The 17,002-nt window shown below is 46.8% G+C and overlaps 3 protein-coding genes across 3 annotated transcripts in view; 2 read left to right on the plus strand and 1 right to left on the minus strand.

The window, feature by feature from the left end:
- Positions 1–17,002, minus strand: part of LOC309564458 (uncharacterized protein) — a 1,566,033-nt gene that overhangs the window by 919,631 nt on the left and 629,400 nt on the right. The window lies entirely within an intron of this gene.
- The window catches only part of LOC309564022 (uncharacterized protein), a gene marked incomplete at its 5' end in the record, with an annotated part of 50,050 nt that overhangs the window by 30,682 nt on the left and 2,366 nt on the right, over positions 1–17,002 (plus strand). Inside the window, one exon of the mRNA XM_082268646.1 lies at positions 780–903. Coding sequence (XP_082124772.1) covers positions 780–903 — 124 coding nt within the window. The remainder of the gene's footprint in view (positions 1–779; positions 904–17,002) is intronic.
- LOC309564025 (uncharacterized protein) lies at positions 1,557–3,463 on the plus strand (the record flags this gene model as incomplete). The annotated part of the gene is made up of 2 exons (XM_082268649.1): positions 1,557–1,561; positions 2,335–3,463. 2 exons carry the CDS (start codon positions 1,557–1,559, stop codon positions 3,461–3,463), a joined length of 1,134 nt encoding a protein of 377 aa, XP_082124775.1.

Below are 17,002 nucleotides of genomic sequence, written 5' to 3' on the forward strand. Positions count from 1 at the left end.
TGTTTTATGATATATTCAGAGTGGAAACCTCTGGGATGATAATATTGATGTTAAAGAAGAGTATAAAGAGGAGGATGAGGAGTATGGAGTGATGGAGGAGTTTTCTGAAAGACACAAGGAAATGATGAAGTTGCCTATAACCAGAAACCCACCAGAGAGATGTCCCCGTCCTCTGTATTCCGGGGATTCCACACAGGAAGATCACATCACCCCTCATTGTTACAAGGTTGGTGGATTGGATCATCTAGATTACATGTGTCAAAAACAAGGTCCCAGGGCCAAATCCGGCCCTCCAGGTCATTTCATGTGGCCCTTGCACCTCTCCTGCAGTTCTGGCACCCTCTTCAGCTCTATTCCCACCTTGTCTCAGCAGTTGGCAGCAGAGAGGAGGACAGAAATTCTCCTACAGATCCTGCGCCTCTCTGTGCAAACGAACCCCCCTTCTTTGCTGTCAGCAGACTGCCGGACCCCTCTGGTCCTCCTCCTTCCTGTCAATAGCAAAAAGTAAGGGGGGGTGCACTGTGAGGGAAGGGGGAGGACCCTTGACTTCTGATGTAAGGGGGGGGGGGTGCTCTGGACATCTGGTCTTACAAATACAACCGGCCCTTTGAGGACAACCATAATGTTGATGCGGCCCACAAATAAATTGAGTTTGACATCCCGGATCTAGAACATGTTTTTTTTTTTTTTTTTCTGTATGATGTCACAATAATGAAGTTTATATCTTCCAGATGATATTCTCTCTCATTTTCTTGGTTTAGAGTGGAGATCCAATCGATATAGAATTTGAGGTTAAATCAGAAGAAGAAGAGAGGTATGTGAGGGATGATCAGCAGTCTATGGAGGAGGATGGAATAACGGGGACGTTTATAGAGGAGGACACTCCTACAGAGATCAGCACAGGTGGGTCATTAACACTAAATACATTCCTCCACCCATACTGCTCACTGATTGGTCCAGAGTAGGGCGGGGACTGGGTGATATTAGCCTGTAATCCCCTGGTCACTTTCCTGAGCTGTGTTCCCCGTCCTGTATTCCTGTATTTCTCTCGGATAATCTTCCTTCTCTGTGCTGCAGACACAATTTATGTCTCTAGACTGGATTTATGGAGATTCTGGGGTTCAGCTGGCAGCAAAATGTTGATTTTTACCATAGAGGTTGCTTGACCGAGACACCTGGGGTATGTACCTTGGGTCTTCTGCCCCATGCCCGGGTCTACCAAGATCTCTGACACAACAATTCTCCCGGGGTTACTTGCTCTGTTATTTGCTGACTGTGCCGGGTGGAGGGATATGTCTGTATAGTCTCACACCCAAGTCACTGAGTGCAGTCTCAGGAGATGGGAGGCAGCGGTGTGGGACCTCTGCAACTTGTCTAAGTTAAGTAACTATTTAAGCCACCACTGATTACTAAACACCAATATTATTAGTCATGTCTCTTTTACTAGATAACTTATATTGTACATTACATACTCCTGACCCCTGCACTATATACTCTATGTTGTACATTACATAATTCTGATACTTTATAGTCCCAACTGTTTTAACTCATACAATATGTTGTACGTTTAAAAGGCCTGACCTTGGTACTGCTATATATACACATAATATGGATTCTCTTTTGTTACACCCATTTCCTACCAGCTGGATATTTTATATCTGATGATTTGATTGGAGGACAGACTTTTACATGGTGATAATAATGTGATAACATCCTCCAACTTTGGAACCTTAAACAGAAAGTGATAATGAGGGAGGAGTCAGTAACCCAATGATGGTGGTCTTCAGGATCAGTCCAGTCTTCATCTTGGTTGTTCTCCCCCCATCCTCACTCTCTGACCTCTGGTGGGGCTCAGCCCCGCTGTTATTCATGACTAAATCATGGACTAAATAAGGAAGTGCAGACTTCTTGTGTTGGGAAGATGGCAATGAGTGACAGAGGGGGAGGGGACACTCGTCCTATAATCCCCTCATCACTGTCACTCCTAGAAAAGTTCTCGTTGTTTCCTCACTCTCTGACTAAGGTCCATGAATAAAGAAATGAACTGGTAGGAGATCAGAGGACCCATTTACTAGTTACCTTGAGGGTGGAATTGTAAGATCCTCAGAGACAAAGCTGCCTGATGTGGGCGGAGTCCTGGTTTAGGGGAACCAATCTGCTGATGTCTAGTAATAATCTTTGTATTTCTATTTTAGTAGATGGACGGGAGATGAGGAAAACCTCAGAGGATTGTCTCACTTTGTCTCCAGACTGTAAAGTAGAAGATGAGGGCATCACACAGTATAGTCCAGGAGAAAACCCGGCTACCTCAAATGTCCATCCGGCACCACACAGTGTAGATGGACCATCGTATTCCTCCTATCCTGAGGAACCTCAGACTGTGAGGGACAGTGCCGGACCATCGTATTCCTCTTATCCTGAGGAACCTCAGACTGTGAGGGATGGTGCCGGACCATCGTATTCCTCTTATCCTGAGGAACCTCAGACTGTGAGGGACGGTGCTGTCCTTACAACAGATAAAAGATTTCCCTGTCCTGAGTGCGGGAAGTTGTTCCCATTTAAATCCCGTCTTAATGTACATAGAAGAACTCACACAGGAGAGAAGCCATATTCCTGCCCTGAGTGTGGGAAATGTTTTTCAAACCTGTCCAATTTCTACAGCCATCAGAGATCTCACAAGGAAGGGAAGCCGTTTTCCTGTTCTGAGTGCGGAAAATGTTTTTCACTGAAGACCCATCTTAACACACATCAGAGATTGCATACAGGGGAAAATCTTTATTCCTGTTCTGAGTGTGGGAAATGTTTTGTACAAAAATCAGAACTTATAATGCATAAGAGTTCTCACTCAGGGGAGAAGCCATATTCCTGTCCTGAGTGTGGAAAATGTTTTTCACAGAAGTCCTCTTTTTCTGCACACCAGAGATTGCACAGGGGGGAGAAGCCGTATTCCTGCCCTGAGTGTGGGAAATTTTTTTCAAAGAAATTTAATCTTTGCATACATCAGAGATTGCACACAGGTGAGAAGCCGTATTTCTGTCCAGAGTGCGGGAAATGTTTTTCACTGAAGGCCAGTCTTACCAAACATCAGAGATTGCACACAGGGGAAAAGCCATATTCCTGTCCTCAGTGCGAGGCATGTTTTTCAGATAAGTCTAGTTTTTATAGCCACCAGCGATTGCACACAGGGGAGAAGCCGTATTCCTGTCCAGAGTGCGGGAAATGTTTTTCAGTGAAGTCCAGTCTTAACAAACATCAGAGATTGCACACAGGTGAGAAGCCATATTCTTGTCCTGAGTGTGGAAAATGTTATTCAGATAAGTCCAGTTTTTATAAACACCAGAGATCTCACACGGGGGAAAAGCCGTATTCTTGTCCTAATTGCGGGAAATGTTTTTCAGATAAGTCCAATCTTTATAAACATGAGAGACTGCACATAAGGGGGAAAGCCACTTTATTGTCCTGAGAGAGGGAATTGTTCCTCACTGAAGTCCTGTCTTCCTGTACATCAGGGGTCCCACACAACCCTTGCGGTGTATTAGTGCCTTGAGTGCGGGAAGTGTCTTCTATATGAATGTTGGTAGACATGTGGGGAAGAAGCACACCCTGATATACACCTCAGATATACTGCATGGCTGATCTTCATCATGTAAGAAACACTTCATAAGGAGATCAGAGATCACCAAAGACATGGATGAAGTGCTGTCCCGTGTTGGCCATTGATAGCAGGAGAAAAATAAAAATGGAGTCCTTACCTTTCATTGGCTGAGTGCATTTTTTGGGGGAAAATTTCCGAATTTTGGTAAAAAAAAAAAGTTTTATTTAGTTTCTGTCTGTAAATTTTGTAGATAAGTAATTTTTCTCCTTCACTGATGGGCACTGATGAGGAAGCACTAATATGCCGCACTGATGGGCAGTGATAGGTGGCATTGATGGGCACGGATAGGCAGCACTGATGCGGGGCACTGCTGAGCGCTTATAGGCGGAACTGATGGGCAGTGATAGGTGGCACTGATGCGGGGGCACTGATGAGCGCTGATAGGCGGCACTGATGAGCAGGAACTGATGGGCAATAAAAGGCAGCACTAAGTTTTTCTTAGTTTCTGTTATAAATGTTGTAAATAAGTAATTTTTCTCCTTTACTGATGCGCCCTGATGAGGCAGCACTGATGAGGAGGCACTAATATCCCACACTGATGGGCACTGATAGGTGGCACTGATGGGCATGAATAGGCAGCACTAAGTTTTTCTTAGTTTCTGGTATAAAATTTTGGGAATGAGTAATTTTTCTCTTTTACTGACAGGCACTAATAGGCTGCACTGATGAGGAGGCATTATTATGTAGCACTGATGGGCACTGATAGGCAGCAATAATTTTCGGCATTGATAGGCAGCACTTATTGGCATTAGTAGGTGGCGTGAACAGGTGGCACTGATGGGCACTAATAGGTGGCATGGATAGGTGGCACTGACGGGCTCTAAATTGGTGGCATTGATAAGCAGGCACTGATGGGCACTGACTGGCATCACTGATGGGCACTAATTAGTGTCACTGATGTGCACTGCTGGGGCTGCACTCATAATCAGTGCCTTGATTACCTGTACAACCTCCCCTGTGAGGAGGTTCCGCTGATCGGCTCTCCTCGCCTCACACACTGTAAGTGTGAGGAGAGGAGACCCATAAATCTACACTTCCGTGTTTCCAGGCTGTGAATGGACACAGCTGATCACATGGGTAAAGAGCCGTGTCTAGGAACACTGGGCGACCACAATCGCAATGCTGCAAGACTGGGCCGACATCATATAACATCGGCCCAAAACGAGAGGAGATCCAGTCTGCCGTCATTTTACTATACGGCTTGCAGGAGGTATTTAAAGGAAAAAAGCTGTCCATTACTTCCTGACCTTATGTGAAAAAGTTATTGCTCTCCCCCCCTCCTGCTAAATAATGAATGATCTGTGATTGTTGAGAGTTACATTTCACTTGCCAGGCCTGACTACTGCCAGACCTGTTGAATCAAGAAATCATCCTCTCTCAGACCGGAGACCACCATCCAGCACTACTATGCAGCATTACAGGCCTCCTCTGACCAGTGACCACCGGAATGGCGGCATCCAGAGCACTGTGCATTACAGGCCATCCCTCAGACCGGAGACCACCATCCAGGGCACTCTGCAGCAAAACAGGCCTCCTCAGACCACCAGCCAGAGCACTGTGCAGCATTAAAGGCCTCCTCAGACCACCAGGCAGAGCACTGTGCAGCATTACAGGCCTCCTCAGACCAGTGACCATCGACATGGCGGCATCCAGAGCACTGTGCATTACAGGTCATCCCTCAGACCTGAGACCACCATCCAGAACACTCTGCAGCATTACAGGCCTCCTCACACCACCGGGCAGAGCACTGTGCAGCATTACAGGCCTCCTCTGACCAGTGACCACCGGCATGGTGGCATCCAGAGCACTGTGCATTACAGGCCATCCCTCAGACCGGAGACCACCATCCAGCACTGTGCAGCATTACAGGCCTCCTCTGACCAGTGACCACTGGTATGGCGGCATCCAGAGTACTGTGCTTTACAGGCCATCCCTCAGACTGGAGACCACCATCCAGCACTATGCAGCATTACAGGCCTCCTCTGACCAGTGACCACCGGTATGGCCGCATCCAGAGCACAGTGCATTACAGGCCATCCCTCAGACCACCATCCAGAGCACTCTGCAGCAAAACAGGCCTCCTCACACCACCGGGCAGAGCACTGTGCAGCATTACAGGCCTCCTCAGACCACTGACCACCAACATGGCGGCATCCAGAGCACAGTGCATTACAGGCCATCCCTCAGACTGGAGACCACCATCCAGCACTGTGCAGCATTACAGGCCTCCTCTGACCAGTGACCACCGGCATGGTGGCATCCAGAGCACTGTGCATTACAGGCCATCCCTCAGACCGGAGACTACCATCCAGAGCACTCTGCAGCATTACAGGCCTCCTCACACCACCGGGCAGAGCACTGTGCAGCATTACAGGCCTCCTCAGATCAGTGAACAACAACATGGTGGCATCCAGAGCACTGTTCATTACAGGTCATCCCTCAGACCTGAGACCAATGTCCAGAGCACTCTGCAGCATTACAAGCCTCCTCAGACCATCCAGAGTGGCTAAAGCTGTATCTGTGAGTTTGTTCAAACCTTAAATCCATAAATAATAACATCATATTTTGTTTTTTTACTCCAGGAGTGTATAATTAGTTTGGAATTTCTATAGAAATGCTTAAATAATGCATTACAATTTACCTAAACACATTCGATTTTAATTGACTTAAATGATATTATTCGACTAAAATGTACTAGAGATTTTAGCTACGATGAAGACTAACATGGAACTAAAACTTAAATGGCATTTTAGTCAAAAGACTATAACTAAAACTAAATCAAAATTCGATGCCAAATATAACACTGACCAACCTGCTGGCTCTTAGACTCCGCGCCCTGAGGAATCTTTTACTCTAACTCCCTGTCCAGGACCATGGCTGCGACCCTATGTAACTGCTTCTCTGAGCCATTAACCCTCATCAGTCAGCCGTTGGGTACACAACCTCCCCGTCACTTGGTCCCACAGGTGATGCTATCACTGCAGCTAGGGGGAGCTCTAATGTTTAGAGTGTGATCACAGAAGAGTGCTTCCATCTAGCGCACATTAACTCTTTCTGTGAGAGCTTTTTTTTTTTTTTCCATTTTGCACACATTTTTTGGCCTTAAGATTTGCCAAAACCGCCCAAACATATATTATCTGTAAGCAAAGGCCCTGGAGAATAAAATAGTGGTAGTTCTGATGTTTTGTGTCTGATGATGGTAGCGCAAGTTTACCAAGCATACATTTTTAAAAAAGGACATTAAAGGTATTGGATTGGACACTGGCAGGTTTTTTGGACACTCCCTGTGGTCGTCTCCTTCTCCAGTTTCCCAACTGAAGCCAGATCCAGATATGCCGGTCCTAGAGGATGCAGAGACAGGAGAGAATGGAGAGGGTATGGATGCCGTACTGGAGGAAGGTGCGGAGGATTTCTCTTCCCTGCATTCATTATGATGAAGAAGGACCTTCACACAACATGCTTGCTAACATTGAAAAGCTTGTTGCCTCTGTCTGCAAAATCCTTGGCATTATTCCTCCTGGCTCTCCTCCATTTTGCCATCACCCTCTGGGCACAAAGAGACCTGCAAAGAATTACAGAACATTCCCTGTCCATGAACAGATAGAATGAGCAGTCTATGAGGATCGGGTCACTCCTGAAAGGATTGTCTTTATGCCCCTATGTGTACGTTCATCTGTGTGTCGGGAATGTCCGTCTGATGGGACGGGTGGAGATGTTTCACTGGTTGTCAGGATCTCTTTGACCATGACTCTCTATTAGGAACAGGCCAAAATACACCGGTTTTTATTTTTTTATGCAGGGTTAGGAGAACTTCAAAGAAGCTCAGAAGCTGAACCCGAACCTCATTGAATCTGCCATAATGAAGAGTTGGCTGTTTTGAAAGAACACCGGCTAAGGAGAGAAAAAGTGGGCGCCGCCTTGGAGGCGGCCATGTTGTTGGTTAGTAGCACTTGGACTAAAATTTTCACTCATTATATCGTGTACCGTAGTGTTTACGTTGCTGGTGTTCTGTCAAAACATCCAAGTCATCGAAATCTCCAATTACTGATGCTGAAGAGTCACTGAGAAATGCCGTGGTTGGAGATCTTGAGGAGTTGGCTATTTTGACAGAACTGGTTACAATGTCCCATCCCTAATAAACCTTAGTACATGGTAACCAATTCCGCTTACAGATAGTTCCCATTAGGGGGATTGGGCATGCTGTGTTTTATTTTACATTTTTTATTTATATATATATATATATATATATATGTATATATATATATATATATATATATATATATATTTTTTTTTTTTTTTTTTTTTTTTTCTCCTTTAATTGTTACTTTGTACTCCTGTTATTTTCTTCATTTTCCTAACTGTTGTTACATGTACCAAGCAATGAGACAGAAGTAATGAATAATTGTAAATCTTATTGTTGAAATTGTTAAACTAAAATTCCAATAAAAATTGAAAGTTAAAAAAGGAATACAGGTTGGGGACCGCTGCACTATGAGACGTTTCTCAGGGCTGCAGTTCCTCTGATCTACACAAGGTGGTGATCTCACATCTACACAGACAGGAAGTCTCTATGAAGCACTGGCAGTGATGTCAGGTACAGACAGGAAGTGATGTCAGGTATAACTAGGAAGTTCCAGGTGAAAGGTCCGGAGGAAGTAGATAAAGATCTGAAGCACCTTGTGATACGAGGTAGAGGAGACGTTGCTGGAAGAGGCAGCAGAGGAGGTAATAAGATCTTATTTTCTATTTACACCCGGTAACCCCCCCCCCCCGTCATGTCCGTCCTCTTCCTCCATAGTCACTGTGACCTCTTTTATCTCCAGCAGATGATGATACACTTCAGTGTGATAGTAGAAGGGTAGTATGACAGGAGGGGGGCAGTATGTCGGGGTGGCAGGATGACAGGAGGGGGGGCAGTATGATAGTAGAAGGGTACTGTGAAAGCAGGGGAGCAGTATGATGGGGTGATAGTGTGAAAAGAAAGGGGTACCTAGGCAGTGTGACAGGACGTGGCAGTATGATGGGGGTACAGTGTGTCAGGAGGGGGGCAGTATGATGGAGGGGACAGTATGACAGGAGGGGGGCAGTATAATGGAGGAGACAGTATGAAAGGAGGGGGCAGAGTGCAAGTAGAAGGGTACCTGGGAAGTGTTACAGGATGGGGCAGTATGACGGAGGCAGTGTGACAGTAGGGGAGCAGTATGATAGGGGAAGTGTGACAGAAGGGAGGCAGTATGAAGGGGGGAAGTGTGACAGGAGGGGACGGTATAATGGGGGGCAGTGTGACAGGACAGGGGCAGTGTAATAGAAGGGAGGCAGTATGATGGGGGACAATGTGACAGGAGGGGAGCAGTATGATGGAGGGCAGTTTGACAGGAGGGGATAGTATGACGGGAGTGCAGCGTGACAGGAGGGGGGCAGTATGATGGGGGACAGTGTGACAGGAGGGGGGCAGTGTAATGGTGGCAGTGTGACAGGAGGGGGCAGTATGATGGAGCAGTGTGACAGGAGGGGGGCAGTATGATGGGGGGAGACAGTATGACAGGAGGGGGGCAATGCGACAGGAGGGAGCAGTGTGACAGGAGGGGGCAGTGTGATAGTAGAAGGGTAATATGACAGGAGGGGGGCAGTGTGACAGCAGAACTGTAGTTTGACAGGAGGGGGGCAGTATGACAATAGAAGGGTAGTGTGACAGGAGGGGGCAGTATTATGGTGGGCAGTATGACAGGAGGGGGGCAGTGTGACAGCAGAAGGGTATCTGGTGTGACAGGAGGTGCCAGTATGATGGGGGGGCGGTATGACAGGGGCAGTGTAACAGTAGGAGAGCAGTATGATGGGGGGGCAGTGTGAAAGGAGGGGGAAATATGATGGAGGGCAGAGTGACAGGAGGGGGGCAGTATGATGGGGGGCAGTGTGACAGGAGGGGGGTAGTGTGAAAAGAAAAGGGTACCTAGGCAGTGTGACAGGAGGGGGGCAGTATGGGGGGGGTGGCAGTATGACAGGAGGGGGCAGTGTGACAGTAGAAGGGTAGTTTGACAGGAGGGGGCAGTGTGCCAAAAGAAGAGTACCGAGGTAGTGTGACAGGAGGGGGCAGTGTGACAGGAGGGGTGAAAGGAGGGGGGGCAGTGTGACAGGAAGGGGGAAGTATGACAGTGGGCAGTGTGATAGTAGGAGAGCAGTATGATTGGGGGCAGTGTGACAAGAAAAGGGTACCTAGGTAGTGTGACAGATGGAGGGCAGTGTGACAGGAGGGGGGCAGTATGACAGGGGAAGTGTGACAGGAGGGGAGTATGATGGGAGGCAGTATCATGGGGAGGCAATTTGACAGAAGGTGGCAGTGTGAAAGGAGGGGGGCAGGGTAAAAGGTGGGGGACAGTATGATGGGGGGCAGTGTGTCATGGGGAGGGGACAGTATGATGGGGCCAGTATGATGGGGGCAGTGTGATGGGGACGCCAGTGTGACGTGGGCAGTGTGACCGGGAGAGGCCAGTGTGATGGGGGCAGTGTGACAGGGGGCACCAGTGTTATGAGGGGCAGGGTGATAGGAGGGGACAGTGTGACTGGAGGACACCTAGTCCCACACTATACTCACTCAGGTGCTGGGCACTGTCTGTTCTTCCAAACTCAGGAATACACTGTGGCATTTGTAGGCTGCCAGGTGGGAGCGGCCTCCGGGCGGGAAGCAAATCTCTTACCTTACCAGGAGCAGCCTGCAGGCAAGAAACGGGAGCAGGAGTTTGGGGGGGGGGGCGGGGCTGGAAGGCAGAGCCGGCAGGCTCTAGCAATTGATGACTGCTTGTCTTTTGTCACATTGTGGATCACGACTGCAAGAAACAACTGGCACCAGGCTGCATAGGAGGGGCGGTGGCATTTAGAGGAATCGATCACCTCCATCTCCTTCCTTCAGCCCCCACTGAATGGCGGTGGGAGGGAGTGGAGGATAAGCTGGCTTCCAACGGTTGAAGTAGGGAAATAGAGGCGATTGTTTCCTCTGTATGCTGCCGCCCCCCCTATCCAAGTGTAGATGAATATGACAGGGGAGCTGCACGGGCTCCCTGAGGCATGGGGCTGGGTCACAATTGGGACCCCTATAGGCATGCCTCTGCCCCTATCCCTCTCCTGTTACAAATTCTACAAGCAATATGTTACAAAAAGACAAACTCCTAGACTGTTTATTGGAGCCGGAGTGAATGGACTGTTACTTGGGTTACTGGGGGCCTCTGGACTGTTTGGGAAAGAACCAGTTAATATCACCGGTCTCTGCGGGGGGCGCGCTACACATCTATAAGGATATACAGTACAAGTCCGTGTTCACGCTACGAGACGTTTCTAAGGATTGCAGTTCCTCTGATCTCCAGAAGGTGGTGATCTCACTTCTAACCAGATAGGAAGTCTCTATGGAAGGCAAAAAGTGATGTCAGGTACAGACAGGAAGTGATGTCAGATACAGACATTTGTGATACGAGGTAGAGGTGACGTTGCTGGAAGTGGCAGCAGAGGAGGTAATAAGATATTATTTTCTATTTACACCCAGTAACCCCCCCCCCCCCCCCACCCCGGTCATATGCGTCCTCTTCCTCCATAGTCACTGTGATTTCTTTTATCTCCAGCAGATGATGATACACACATATATTATTATTATACGGGATCTATATGGCGCCAACAGTTTGCACAACATGAGGGCAGAAAGTACAGTTACAATACAATATAATACAGGAGGAATCAGAGGACCCTGTTTTTTAGAGCTTACAATCTAACAGAGAGGGTCAAAGGATACAAAAGGTAATAACCGTGGGAGCAGAGCTGATGGAGAAAATACAAGTACAGGTGTTAGGTGGGAGCAGGAAAGGCTTCTCTGAAGAGAATGGTTTTCAGGGATTATCCTAAAGTGGACAGAGTAAGAGATAGTCAGACAATTTGGGATAGAGCGTTCCAAATGATTTGGGGAGGCTCGGAAGAAGTCCTGGATATGAGCATGGGAGGAAGTGACGAGGGAGCTAGAGAACAGGAAGTCTTGGGAGGAGCAAACAGAACGATTTGGTTGGTGTTGTGAGACTAGGTTAGTGATCTAGTTGGGGGCCGAGTTCTGGATGACTGTATACTATAAGTAATTTGAATTTAATTTGTTGGGTGAGCGGAAGTCGGTGGAGGGATTGGCAGAGAGGAGTAGCAGACCTTGAACGGTTGGTAAGGTGGATGAGTCCGGCAGCAGCATTCATGATGTACTAAAGAGGGAATAGTCTATATGAGGGTAATCCCATGAGAAGGGAATTGCAGTAGTCCAGTAGAGAGGTGACCAGGGATTGAATCAGTAGCTTTGTGGTGTCATTGGTTAGGAAGGGGAGTATATTGGAGATGTTATGGAGGTTGATTCGGAAAGCTTTGTACAGTGTTCGGATGTGGGGCTGAAAGGAGAGTCCAGAATTACACCTAGGATCCTGGCATGTGGGGACGGGTTGATGGTTGTGCCATCAATCTTGACAGGGAAGTGGGGTACGTGGGGGAGGAAATTTTATGAGCCTCGGATTTGGATAGATTGAGACTGAGGAAGTGGTGTGACATCTCTGTTAGTAAATTAGTGATGCATGAGGGGACTGATGGAGTGAGATGAGGGGTAGAGACAGGGATTTGGGTGTTATCATCATAGAAATAGTATTGGAAGCCATGGAGGCTATAAGCTCACACAGGTAGGAGGTGTAGATCGAGATTAGGAGAGGCCCAAGAAAAGAACCTTGGGACCCCAATGCAGAAAGGAAGAGGAGAGGAGGAAGTAAAGTTGTGATGCTGAAGGTGTGTTGGGATACGTAGGATGGAGTGGATGGAATGGATGAAGTGGTGTGACATCCAGGCTGATATGTTTGTTAGTAAATTAGTGCTGCATGAGGGGACTGATGGAGTGAGCTGAGGTGTAGATACAGGGATTTGGGTGTTATCATCATAGAAATAGTATTGGAAGCCATTGAGGCTATAAGCTCACCCAGGGAGGAGGTGTAGATCGAGATTAGGCCTAAGAAAAGAACTTTGGGAACCCCGACATGGAAAGGAAGAGGAGAGGAGGAAGTAAAGTTGTGATGCTGAAGGTGTGGTGGGATAGGTAGGGTGAGAATCGATGAAAACTACAGTCACGGAGACCAATGGAGAGGAGTTTTTTTGAGGAGGAGGGGGGAGTCCACTGTGTCAAAAGCAGCAGAGGGGTCCAGGAGAAGGAGTACTGAATAGTGTCCATTTAGATTTAGCCGTTAGCAGATCATTTGTGAGTTTAAGGAGAGCAGTTTCTGTGGACTGTTAAGGGCGATATTCAGATTAAGGAGATCAAGAAAGTTGTTTTCAGTGAGGTGGTCACTCAGTTGGTGGTAGACTAGACATTCAAGAAGTTTGGAAGAAAAGGGGAGCAAGGAGATGGGGGGTAGATTAAGATTGGTGGGGGTGCAATTAAGGCTTTCTACATATGAAGGTAACTAGTGCATGTTTTAGAGAGTTGGGGAAGATGCCAGAAGAGAAGGCGAGATTGAAAATGTGAGTTAGAGAATGTAGGATAGAAGCAGAGGGTGACCGCAGTATTTTTGAGGGAGTCCAGGGGGCAGGTGGTCAGGTGGGCGTTAGAAAAAAGTTTAGCAACTTCTTTTATTGTAGCAGGGTTGAATAAGGGAAGTGTTGATTGTACCTGTGGACATGGAGTAATAAGTGTAGGGGGGGGATATCTGTATAGCGGAGATCTCATCACAAATTGTTTGTTATATTTTTGAATGGGCGAGCTCTTGGTCAGTGCATGGGGGCAGTGGAGGACAAGTAGAGTTGAAGGTAGAGAAGAGTTGACAGGTAGGGGATGATAAAGTGTTAATGAGAGTGATAAACTAGTTCCGCTTGGCAGTGAGGAGACAAGGATTGTATTTTTGGATGGCAGATTTATATTGGTCGAAGTCTTTCTAAGACTTAGCCATGCTCTTGAGTGCCTGTGGAGTAGGACTATGTTTTTTGAGACTTCTGGTGTCATCTGTTTACCAAAGTTGTAGGGGGTCAGCTCCTGATTCTGTGTGTAGTGAGGGGGGCCAGTGTATCCAGGGCGGACAGGGATCTATTGTAGACAGAAGTGGTATAGGTTGGGGAAGGACAGGAGTGAGATTTTTGTCATAGAGGTGATCAGTAGCAGAATAGACAAGAGAAGGGTTGAGGTGGTGAAGATTTCTATTAGTATCTGTTAGGCAGTTGGAGGGAGAGGAGGTGGAAGATGGTGAGAGAGTGAAACTAATAAGGTAGTGATCAGAGAGAGGGAGAGGATTGTTGGAGAGGTTGCATGGAGTCAATAGGTAGGAGGTGTTGCCATCAGAGTGAGTAGAAGCATGTATCCATTGCTTCAAGCCAAAAGAGGAGGTTAGACTGAGAACTTTAGAAGTAGCAGGAGTGTTAGTATTAACAGGGATGTTAAAAGTCACCGTGAATGATTGTGGGCATTTCAGAAGAGAGAAAGTAGGGTAGCCAGGGAGAGAAGTCATCAAGAAATGGTGATACCGGTCCAGGAGGCCAATAGCACAACACTTCCTAAAGAAACTGGAGAAAACAGATGAATAAAATGTACCTCAAATGAGAAGAGTGACAGATAGGAAGGTGGGTGAAGTACCTGAAAGATGTTTTGTGGGGTTAGAAGGATTCCTACTTCACCTCCCTTCCATTCATTAGATCTAGGGGTGTGAGTCCACAGAAGGCCATCATTGGAGAGTGAAGCAGGAGAAGCAGTGTTGGATTCATGAAGCCAGGTTTCAGTAACAGCAAGTAGTGATAGAGGTCAGGGACAGATGTGAGTTTGTTACAGACAGAGCAGGCATTTTAAAGGACACAAGAGAAGGGGAGCCTGTTTTTGGGAAGAAGAGCAATAGAATTTAAATGTTGTGGATTGCAGCTGCTGCCAGAGGGCATTAGGTGATGGGAGCCTTGGGCACAGTTAAGCGATGGAGGCCCAGGGTTTGGGGTTGAATCTCCAGAGGGTAGGAGAAGCAGAAGGGTGAGGGAGGTCATATGGGAGTGTGATTTATATGAGCTTGGAGCACGTGTTACAAAAGCTATTTCACAAGCAGAAGACTTCAGGCTTGGCTGGCCTAAATCAAGTTTGGTCTCCACCCAGAGACTGACCACATCAATCACAGGGCAGGTGGACAGAAAGAATGCATCAAAGCCAAAACTAGGATGCTGAAATGAGCAGACAAAAACACAGGAACACCCTCCTGACAAACACATTATACTACTTTTATTAGTGGTGGGGGAGAGGGGGGGGGGGTTAGTGGGGATTGGAATATGTATGTATTTATTTTATAAGATTCAAATAAAAAGAAAGAGGGAAAAATGTCATTTGAAGTAAATGTCCAGAATTGTTTTTCTCCATAATGATCCCAGTCTCCGATATTCATCCTAAAATGTGATCAGTAAAGTCTCCGGAGTACACGGAGATCACAGGAATACGATGTGTCCTGACAAAGACAACGTTCATCTTTCCGTTTAGGAGAGGTGGGGCGCACCCGGGAGAAATGATTCTGATGATTCAGTTGTACAGAAACCTCACAGAGCGCCCCTCACAAATTCTCCTCCCAATGTCCCTCCAATCAGAGTCAAACAGAGTAAAATGGAGACCTGACCAGTGAGGTGAGGAAGATTCTGGGAATGCAATTTAATTTAACTATTTGTGTTCAAATCTAGAGTTTTCCTCCTGTGAAGTCTGGAGATCATATGACCATCAAATTGCCTCCACCTCCCTCCCTGATAGAATAGAGAAATAAAAAGAAGATTCTAGAAGCCACCAGAGAGATCATCGAACTGCTGACAGTAGAGGTGAGCGGTGCTGGGGAGGACATCATGATGGAGAATCAGCCGCCCCTCACATCACCGGGTAAGAGGAGACTTTATTGTAAAGGAGAGAGCAGTACGGAGGCTCCACCTAGATCCCCCATCATCTGATAAACACATAGAAACAATGTATTCAGTCAGTGTGTGTGTTTCCTACAGATGGATCCAGTAATGGGAACCCACCAGAGAGATGTCCCCGTCCTCTGTATTCCCGGGATTCCACACAGGAAGGTCACACCATCCCTCACCATCATCAGGTAGATGAAGAACAATCACTGATAGTATCATTAGGATCTGTACATTATCTGCATTGTTACCATTGATGTCATTTTTATTATATATTCAGAGTGGAAACCTGAGATATTCTAAAGTTGAGGTTAAAAAAGAGATAAAAGAGGAGGAGGATGAGGATGGGGGGATGGAGGAGTTTCCTAAAGGACACCAAGATCTGTACCAGGACACCATGGGGGAGTCATCCAGCTACAGAAACCCACCAGAGAGATGTCCCCGTCCTCTGTATTCCCGGGATTCCACACAGGAAGGTCACACCATCCCTCACCATTATCAGGTAGATGAGAAACAATTATGGGTAGTTATGATTTATACACAAACTTTTTGTTATAATTAATGTTTTATTATATATTCAGAGTGGAAACCTTGCGAATGATACGTTTGTTGTTAAAAAAGAGTATAAAGAGGAGGATGAGGAGTATGGAGTGATGGAGGAGTTTAGAGAAGGACACATGAATATGATGGAGCCACCTAATACCAGGAACCCACCAGAGAGATGTCCCCGTCCTCTGTATTCCCGGGATTCCACACAGGAAGGTCACACCATCCCTCACTGTTACAAGGTTGGTGGATAGGAGCATCTAGAACATGGACTTCTGGAGAGGATGTGTTTTTTACATGATGTCACAATAACAAAGATTATATTTTACAGATGATATTCTCTCTCATTTTCTTGGTTTAGAGTGGAGATCCAATCGATATAGAATTTGAGATTAAAGCAGAAGAAGAAGAGACGTATGTGAGGGATGATCAGCAGTCTATGGAGGAGGATGGAATAACGGGGACATTTATAGAGGAGGACACTCCTACAGAGATCAGCACAGGTGGGTCATTAACACTAAATACATTCCTCCACCCATACTGCTCACTGATTGGTCCAGAGTAGGGCGGGAACTGGGTGATATCAGCCTGTAATCCCCTGGTCACTTTCCTGAGCTGTGTTCCCCGTCCTGTATTCCTGTATTTCTCTCGGATAATCTTCCTTCTCTGTGCTGCAGACACAATTTATGTCTCTAGACTGGATTTATGGAGATTCTGGGGTTCAGCTGGCAGAAAAATGTTGGATTTCAACATAGGCATTGCTCCACATAAGCACTTGTGCTTTGAGTCTTTTAAACCATGTCCCAGGTCTAGCAAGATCTCTGACAGAACAATTCTCCCGGGGTTACTTGCTCTGTTATTTGCTGGCTGTGCCGGGTGGAGGGATATGTCTGTATAGTC

Source organism: Pelophylax lessonae (genome assembly GCF_965119305.1).
Source record: "Pelophylax lessonae genome assembly, chromosome: 9".
NCBI classification, from domain to species: domain Eukaryota; kingdom Metazoa; phylum Chordata; class Amphibia; order Anura; family Ranidae; genus Pelophylax; species Pelophylax lessonae.